Below are 9326 nucleotides of genomic sequence, written 5' to 3'. Positions count from 1 at the left end.
TGCTGTGGATTTAAAAAACAAGTGTCGTTGTAAAACAGCACTCAGCGCTATTATCGTTTTATCTTAATTAACTTGTTTTATAATTGGTGGAAGCAGCTTCACACAACAGCTGTGGCAGTCTCTCTACATCGTTTCGACCTGACCTTTATTTTTTCCATGACATGGAGGAATTTAGAAAGTTATGTGGCGCTGTGTCAGGCCCCCAGCTGTTGTGAATAATTTATGCGTAAAATTCATCCAGCCAGAGGGTCCGATCACAAACGGTTCACAGCGCGCTGGTAGTAGGCCTACTACACAACGCATTGTAGGTACCGGAGAGGAAGTGGGTCGCTGGGACGTACAGGGCCAGAGACAAGAGATTGTGGTGCGGCCGGCCGCGATTCGGACGGTCGGTGATTGTTCCCTCTTGCTGGAGGAAGCCACGTCTAATTGAGCACCGCGCTATGTTGATGCGCTGCACAGTTTTTTATATCATAATTTATAGTTGGGCATGGGGAGTGTCAAGTTGCTAAGGTCCAAGTGAAGTCACGAGTCATTAGGGGTTTAAGTCAAAGTCGAGTCTTCTTTGATTTTGTCGAGTCTAAAGTCATAATTTTTTCGACTCGAGTCTCACCATTGTATATATACAAGGTGCGGACGTAGGAGAGGCCCACGCTGTGGGTGGGCGGAGACAAAATTGATCAGTGCCGCACAGGCGCGCGTAGGGGTAAACCCAATAGCGAAGGCCTTAGAGGGCTGCGCCTATACTCATAGAATCTGGAGTTACAATACATAACTATCGTTATGTTGAGCCTTGATTGGCAGTGATCGTTACAGCATGTGAAACTCAACAAAGATGAGAAGGAAACGACTTTGGCAGGGAGGGCATAGGGGGGTCCAGGGGCACTGGCCTCTGTTGCCCCCCCCCCCCCCAAACAGCCACGGTGCACATAACTGAACGTGCACTCAGATACGCTGTGTAGGGCTGGCCAATAAAAACAATAATGATAATTATCATGAGATAATTTTCCTTCATTTCAAGACTACAAGTGCTCCTTCTGTGTTTGTGACCTTTGGATGAATTCAGGACAAAGTTTATCTACAGGAAAGCTACAGAAAAGGTTTGTAAGTGGACCTTGAGCAGTGGACTTGAATTGTTTGTAGCTTAGCTTTGGCGGCCGCCGGGTAAACGCTTCTCGCCGGCTCTACTACCGTCGACTGGCCGCTGTTTCACCGCCTCCTCCGGCGGGCTGTCGGTGTGCGGCTGCTGTGTCCACTGTGGACATGAGGCCTCCTGCTGAACTTTCATACCTTAAATCTGAGCTTTCTTCTTTGGAGGAGCTCATCCATGAACTCTTGTCCGCCAGTCTCAGATCATCTCTCGGCTACGCTCAAGTTTCAAGTCACAGCTTCCGATTTGGCAGTTAAAGGTAAACTTAAGGGAAACTTAAGTGAAAGTTAACTTATGTTGCTGAGCGACCGATTCTCTGTTTTTTTGCACCTCTTACTGCTGTGAAAGCTGTTATGCATTTCAGGCAAAGCCTTAAGGCTGTCTGAAACACTTTAAGATTTGAAAAAACTTGAAATAAGGGCAATTTCACTGCTTTTTCTCCACATGCAGACTACACTTTCCACACAACTCCACAGAAAGAATTACTCCACTCATCAGTGCTAGCTTGGCTAACTATATATCCTAAGCTTGCTGCCAAATGTTCTTTGAATTTATCCCAATATCCTTTTAAAAAACTTAAACCACCTCACCGCTCTCTCCTCCACCTGTAAAACACTGCCAAATTTACTTAAATTAGGGAAGTGATTACTCCCTAAGGTCAGAGCTGCCAACTTTTCAATTTAGTTTTGAGTGAGATTCGGTGTTGGAGGTCGATTCATTTTAGGCCTTCTGTGTCATATCCCACCGCAGGGGTCGGGGTCATGCCACAGCCACATGTAGCCTAAGTGTAGATGAAAAGGCAGGTCAATAATCATGGTCAGATCGGTGTGATCAGGACACTTGCCAACCACCAGACATGATCGCCTTAATTTTGACCAAACCTAAGAGTCCCAGAATCTATGTGTTAAACCAGAGACTGTATTTCTTTTAATTCTGAGGAATGTATGGAATATAATAGTTTACAATAAGCAAGAGGGTAGGTTTTCCTTTAGCAATGTAGGAGCCACTTATTGAGTGGGGGGTCTTGGGGTCCTCCCCCAGCAAAATGTTTAGCATTAAATACATAATTTTATGCATTCTGGTGAATTTTTCTGCATCAATTTATGGTGGAAATGTTTTTATCTAGGCTATGTTCACGGAAACACAAAACTCCGGCAGGTGTCTTTGTTTGGGAAAGTTCCTCTTTAAATGTGGCACCCTTTCACCTCAAGGATAAATAAATACATTTTAATTCAGTTAGAAACTCCTGGACTGAATGGTGTGAATACAGCTAATCTGCTCGCACTGCAGCGGGCCTCAAAACCAGACAGTTTGGACTTAACGCTTCGTATGACCCTGATTAATGTCAGATCACTAGCAACAAAACTTTTGTGCTGAATTATTTTTTTACATCCCATAAACTGGACTTGTTGGGGAGTCTGCTTCCTTTTCTGAGCTTCTCCTTCCAAACTGTAAATTTTTTAGCTCTCCTCGGCCCACTGGCAAAGGTGGAGGACTTGCAACTGTGTTTAAATCCACCTTCCAGTGTCGGCTGTCTGCATCTGCCACCTATTCTAGTTTTGAGCTGCAGCTATTTCAATTAAACGTCTCTCCTCCGACGCTGTGTGCAGTTGTGTATCGTCCACCGATATTCAACAAAGATTTTATGCAAGAGTTTGCTGACTTTATAGCAGGTGTCAGGTTAAACTACAACCATTTTATAATTTGTGGTGACTTTAATTTACACGTATGCTGTGAAAGCAAACCTATGGTTAAAGACTTCTTAAATCTTCTTAACTCTTAATCTCACTCAGTGGGTGTCTGGCCCAACACATGAATAGAGACACATTAGACCTTGTGCTGTCTCATGGCTTGTGTGTTCATGTAAATGAAATCTGTAACATACGTATTTCGGATCACTTCCCTGTCTTATTTTCGATTACAGTCCCATGTTCAAATCTCCTCTTGCACGCTGCCGTCGTGTAATTAACAGTCAAACCCCGGCACAGTTCTCTGCTGCTTTCAAAGGCTCTGTGCTCTATATCTTGGATGGAGGTTGATGCTACTGGTGCTGATGAACTTATTACTCTTTTTAATTAAACCTGCGCAAACATCTTGGACTCGCACTAAAGCGCTTTCAGAGCCCTGGTTAAACGACACCACCCGAGCGATCAGACGTGCATGTCGTCAAGCTGAGAGAAGGTGGAAGAAAGATAAACTCAGAGTGTCACATGAAATCCTACAGCAATATCTATCTGACTATCAGAAAGCTGTAAAATCTGCTAAATCTGATTTTATTTCTAAGCTGGTCTCCAACAACTGTCACAGGCCACAGGTTCTTTTTAATGTGTTTAACACCATTACAAAACCCAGAAACTCTGCTCGTATTACACCTACATTGGACCTCTGAGACTCTTTCCTAAAATTCTTTGTTGAGAAGATTTTTGCTCTTCGATCTTCTGTAACCACATCCTGTGACCATGATCCCTCTGCTCTTCCTATGTGCCTTGCGGTCCTGGATCAGTTTGAGCCCATATCAATCTCCTCCCTATCTGAGGTGGTCCATCATCTGAGGCCCACAAATTGTCCCTTGTTTGATTAGAGAAGTCTTTGATAACGTAGGACCATGTATTTTGTCATTGATAAATGCCTGTCTTGTCTCTGGTTATGTTCCTGTCCGCCTTTAAACACGCTGTTGTACAGCTGCTAAAAAAGGAAAATCTCGACCCCTCTGTTCTCTCTAACCTCAGGCCCATCTCTAAACTGTCTTTCTTATCTAAAGTCCTGTGGAAAGCAGTTTTTACCCAGCTGCAAACATTTTTAATTAATAATAATGTTTATGAAAAGTTCCAGTCCGGCTTCAAACCCCGTCACAGCACTGAAACGGCACTTTTAAGAGTTTTTACTGACTTGATTTTAACTGTTGACACAGGAGTCTCTGCTGTCCTAGTGCTCTTAGACCTCACTGCTGCCTTTGACACTGTTGACCTCTCAATCCTCTTGTCACGGTTGGACAATTGTGTGGGAATCAAAGGTACTGCACTTAGGTGGTTTCAATCCTATCTAACCGATAGGAGCTTCTCTGTCCACCTCGGTGATTATTCCTCTGAAACAGCCCCATTTACCTGCGGTGTCCCTCAAGGTTCTGTCTTAGGTCCCATCTTATTTTCTTTGTATATGCTGCCCCTGGCCTCCATTTTTCAAAGGTATGAGGTCTCTTTCCACTGCAGCCCCTGCTTGACTGTATGAAGGACATCCAAATGTGGATTAACCTAAATTTCCTCAACCTAAATGGAGACAAGACAGAGATCATAGTGTTTGGACACCCTGAACTGCTTGATGTAGATTCTCTCGGCACTTTAACTACAACTGTGAGGAGTCTTGGTGTTGTATTGGATAGTGCGTTTAAATTTGATAAACAGATATCCGCCACTGTTAGATCCTGCTTTTTCCAGTTGAGAACTATAGCCAAGGTAAAGACCTATCTCCCTCCTAAAGATTTGGAGAGGGTGATTAATGCCTTCATAACTTCCCGCCTTGACTACTGCAACTCCTTATATGTGGGCTTAGACAAGTCATCGATTCAGCGCCTGCAGTTAGTCCAAAATGCTGCTGCCTGCCTCCTGACAGGAAAGAAGAAGAGGGACCACATCACACCTGTGTTGCGCTTCCTCCTCTGGCTTCCTGTTCATTACAGGATTCATTTTAAAATCTTACTTTTGACTTTTAAATGCCTTAATGGATTGGCTCCATTGTACTTAACGGAGCTTCTTCACGTTCAAACTGCAGCTAGAGTGCTGAGATCCGCCAATCTCCTCCTCCTGGATGAGGAAACCAGAGGCGATCGAGCCTTTAGTGTAGCTGCCCCTAACCTGTGGAACAACCTGCCAGTCCACATCAGAACCGCCCCAACTCTTGAACGTTTTAAATCACTGTTAAAAACACATCTCTTTTCTTTGGCATTTCCTTTGAGTTAAGTCTGTTATTATTCCTGACAATTTTAAAATCACTATATATATGGTATACTGTATATTATAATGTTTTATTGCTGTACTTGTACTGTGCAAGTAGTGTCTTGTTGGTGTATTTAACCTGTGAAGCACCTTGGCCAACCTTTGTTGTTTAAAGTGTGCTATATAAATAAAATTGATATTGAATGTTCAAAATGTTTACATCTATCCCACATCTGTGTAATCTGACATCTCCAGAAAGATTTTAAGGAGAATAACGTCATCATTTAATCACATTCACAATATTTTTCAAAACCTCCCCGCCTTATAATCTGCTGTTCATTCCTTGCTCTGCTGATATGAAAAGAATCCCAGACAGACAGACACAGAACCCGTTTACTGTATAGATGAGACCTGTGCAAAACTAAACTAACTGAAAACACTTCACCACAAACCATCACATGTTAACTTCATCAGCTCTGTGCAGCTCACATTCCCAACAGAGCAAGGCTGTGTTTCAGATTATACATTTTTATATTGTAAAACTCTACCAGCTACGTTAGTTGATCACAAACTGCCACTCACTGCATTCCTGTCACAGCATCCGCCAGTGTTGCATCAGGTGGGAGGAGTGTAATCACGCAGAGTCGACGCAATTAATTATAGTATAATGTTACATTAGTTTTTCCAATACGTGAGAAAATTGATGTATGGCGTGAGGGCGTGTGAAAAGTGTCAATTGCTTGACTCTCACACTCAATGCGTGAGAGTTGGCCGCTCTGCTAAGGTGTTCCATAGGATCCCAATTCCCACATCTAGCAAGTTCCCCTGATGCAAATGTTAAATCAATACATGACAAGCTCCCACTGTTCAATTGAAACATAGTCGGTCTTCCATCATTTAACACCACCAAATTGTATTTATCTACAAAATCTTCTATTAAAACCCAATTTCCATCTCTGATTCTGCTGCCCCAGATGACTGAATATAAAAATTATAAAGACACCCCTTTGTTAGTCTGCCTATATTGCTGCACCCACATAGCCTGCTTATATTGCTCACATTCATGATTTCCAGCAATGTGCCCTCCACCGCATGGGAAATCTCATGTTCACCTCCACATTTCTCACATCTTCTACTTCCTCTACAAGCAGCTGCAATATGTCCATGCCGCTGGCACTTAAAGCACATCAAAGGTCTGTATGGCTGCACTTTAAATGACAAGCACCCTAGGAACACTCGTTCTGGGAGGGCTCTTTCCTGAAAAGTTAACACCACAGTTGATCATTCTCGCTTAGCTAAATCACAAAAGACATTAATTCTGGTGGCCTCATTAACCCTCGCCCCCTCTATGCCCCTCACCAACTCAGCCTTGGAGATCTCCAGAGAGACCCCATAAATTACCCCTTTCAAACCAGCCTTGCTCCCTGGAATAAATCCTTCCACCTGCCGCTTTCCTATCGCATCCAGTGAAACAGCTCTGCCCAACTGAGCCACAGACTTGCAAAATACAAGCAGCTTCCCATCAGCCAAGATTCATGCACTCAGGATGTCACTCAACTCTTCCTGCAATGCCCCAGCTAGACCTAATTGAATTGAGAGATCTAAACCCAGACTGCCCTTCCTTCAACTTAAAGCTCACTTTATACTCTTTACTGCTTCTTCTCATTACCTTTACCTGCTGATCTCTCCCTCCATCTGACACTTGTGAATCACTGGTTTTATTTTTCCTTTTCCTGTTCTTTCCCTTACTACTTGTTTCCCACCCACCCCACCTTCATCCATGTCCTGCATAGCAGGAACAATGTCTAATTTATTTGTATTGACTGATATTTCGCTAGTTAATTTTGGTATCACTGCGTGTCAAACAATTCAATCCCGTAAGCTAACAGTGCACTGTTTAATCCTTTTTGTGACACGGTTTTATATATGGGTTACAAATGGCTTAGCACACACAGGTAGCAGCGATTGTCTGAGCTACAGAGAGAGCTGGAGGTGAGTAAAAAGTGTTTTGCGGAGAAAAAATAGCTGCCTGCTCTCATTGGCTGGATGTGGAGTCGGCTGACTTCTCCAGCTAATTGGCATCCTAGATATCTGGCTGGCAGCAATGTGTCAGGGAGCTATTTTGATGAGTCATTGAGTAGTTCACACACACACACACACACACACACACACACCGACTGGCGACCGCTGATTCGTGTAAAAATCGTGTAGTGTGAACTAGGCTTAAACTGTTTCCAGACTGTTCACAGATAATTTATATGTCAGAAACAGAGGATCGGAGGACAGAGAGTCCATACGATGTAAAGATTGTAAAACTTTGAGACAAGTTTGTGATTTTGCACTCGATAAAGAAAACTTAGTTGACTTGGGAATCAATAAAGGACTGTATTTCACAGTGACAAATGAGGCTAAATTATGAGGTTAACAGAGAATAAAGTCACCTAGAAGGTGTTTCTCACAGCAGGAAATCATTTACACTGTAATTATATGCATCTAAATTTGCGCATTCTATTTGCTTTAAATATTTAACAATTGTATTTATAATAAATATTTATATTAATTATTAATTATATTAATGTATAAAGCTAAATCCATCTTAACAAAATTAGTAGTTGTTGAGATATTTCAGTCTAGACCAAAGTGTTGAATAGAGCGACTAACACTTCCATCCATAGAGCCATGCTGTTAGCAGGGCTCACATGAGAATTATTATACATCCAAGTTTCTGATGTTTTTAATGAATGGCTGTTTCCAATCAAAAAGACTTCTGGAAATCCATGTGTTTCCTAACTCAGGCCTACTCACTGCACTGAACAGAAGTAGGAGAAATAAGAACTCCTTCATGATGATGGACTCCAGTAGACAGACAGAAAATAACAGAAAATAGAGACACCTGCAGTGTGTGAGCTCTTGTTGTCTGTCCAAACCTGAGAGTGTCCAGTTTCCAGTGTGGATCCACCAGTCCAGCAGACAGCAGCTTCACCCCTGAGTCTCCTGGATAGTTGAAGCTCAGATCCAGCTCTCTTAGATGGGAAGGGTTTGAGCTCAGAGCTGAGGCCAGAGAAGCACAGCCTTCCTCTGTGATCAGACAGCCTGACAGTCTGGAATCAGGAAAACATCATGAACTTTGTGTTTTAGAAAATCATGTGAGCAGGAAAATCCTACAGACTATTTTCACTAACATGAACCTAAAACCAGATGAGGAGGATTTAAAAGAAACAGCTTATTACTGACCTGAGAGTTTCCAGTGTACAGTGTGGACTCTGGAGTCCGGCAGACAGCAGCTTCACTCCTGAATCCTGCAGGTTGTTGTTACTCAGGTCCAGCTCTCTCAGACTAGAGGACTGGGAGCTGAGAGCTGAGGCCAGAGCTTCACAGCTTCTCTCTGAGAGGTTACAGCCACTCAACCTGAAAAAGGATTAGCAATGGACACAAACTGAATGTTTTTTTGTCAAATATAAAATTTAAGCATTTTTTAAATTACATCCACCTACAGAGCTTTGTTGGAGGCTTTGACCACTGGCAGCAGCCTCAGAAGAGCCTCCTCTGAAGCAGAATATTTCTTCAGGTCAAACACGTCCAGATGTTTTTCTGATGACAGTAAGATGAAGACCAGAGCTGACCACTGAGCAGGAGAGAGTTTATCTGTGGAGAGACTTCCTGAACTCAGGTACTGTTGGATCTGCTCCACTAGAGAACGATCATTCAGTTCATTCAGACAGTGGAACAGATTGATGCTTCTCTCTGGAGACAGATTCTCACTGATCTTCTTCTTGATGTACTCAACTGTTTTCTGATTGGTCTTTGAGCTACTTCCTGTCTGTGTCAGCAGACCTCGTAGGAGAGTCTGATTGGTCTGCAGTGAAAGACCCAGGAGGAAGCGGAGGAACAAGTCCAGGTGTCCATTGGGACTCTGTAAGGCCTCGTCCACAGCACTCTGGTAGAGATGTGTTAGTTTAAGTTTGTCTCTGAAGACTTTAGACCACCGGTAAGTTGATTGTTCTTCTTCCAGCAGATTGACACCAGAGTTGATGAAGGTCAGATGGACATGAAGAGCAGCCAGAAACTCCTGAACGCTCAGATGGACGAAGCAGAACACCTTGTCCTGGTACAGCCCTCTCTCCTCTTTAAAGATCTGTGTGAACACTCCTGAGTACACTGAGGCTGCTCTGATATCGATGCCACACTCTGTCAGGTCTGATTCATAGAAGATCAGGTTTCCTTTCTGCAGCTGCTCAAAAGCC

At 43.1% G+C, this 9326-nt stretch overlaps 1 protein-coding gene across 1 annotated transcript in view; it reads right to left on the bottom strand.

Annotated features, from left to right (window-relative positions):
* Positions 1–9326, bottom strand: part of LOC123978279 (NACHT, LRR and PYD domains-containing protein 12-like) — a gene marked incomplete at its 5' end in the record, with an annotated part of 75969 nt that overhangs the window by 10244 nt on the left and 56399 nt on the right. Inside the window, 2 exons of the mRNA XM_046061449.1 lie at positions 8010–8183; positions 8317–8490. Of these exons, the coding sequence (XP_045917405.1) occupies positions 8010–8183; positions 8317–8490 (348 nt within the window). The remainder of the gene's footprint in view (positions 1–8009; positions 8184–8316; positions 8491–9326) is intronic.

Source organism: Micropterus dolomieu, linkage group LG10, assembly GCF_021292245.1.
Source record: "Micropterus dolomieu isolate WLL.071019.BEF.003 ecotype Adirondacks linkage group LG10, ASM2129224v1, whole genome shotgun sequence".
In the NCBI taxonomy this organism is placed as follows: Eukaryota; Metazoa; Chordata; class Actinopteri; order Centrarchiformes; family Centrarchidae; genus Micropterus; species Micropterus dolomieu.
This window is presented reverse-complemented; position numbering and strand designations above follow the sequence as displayed.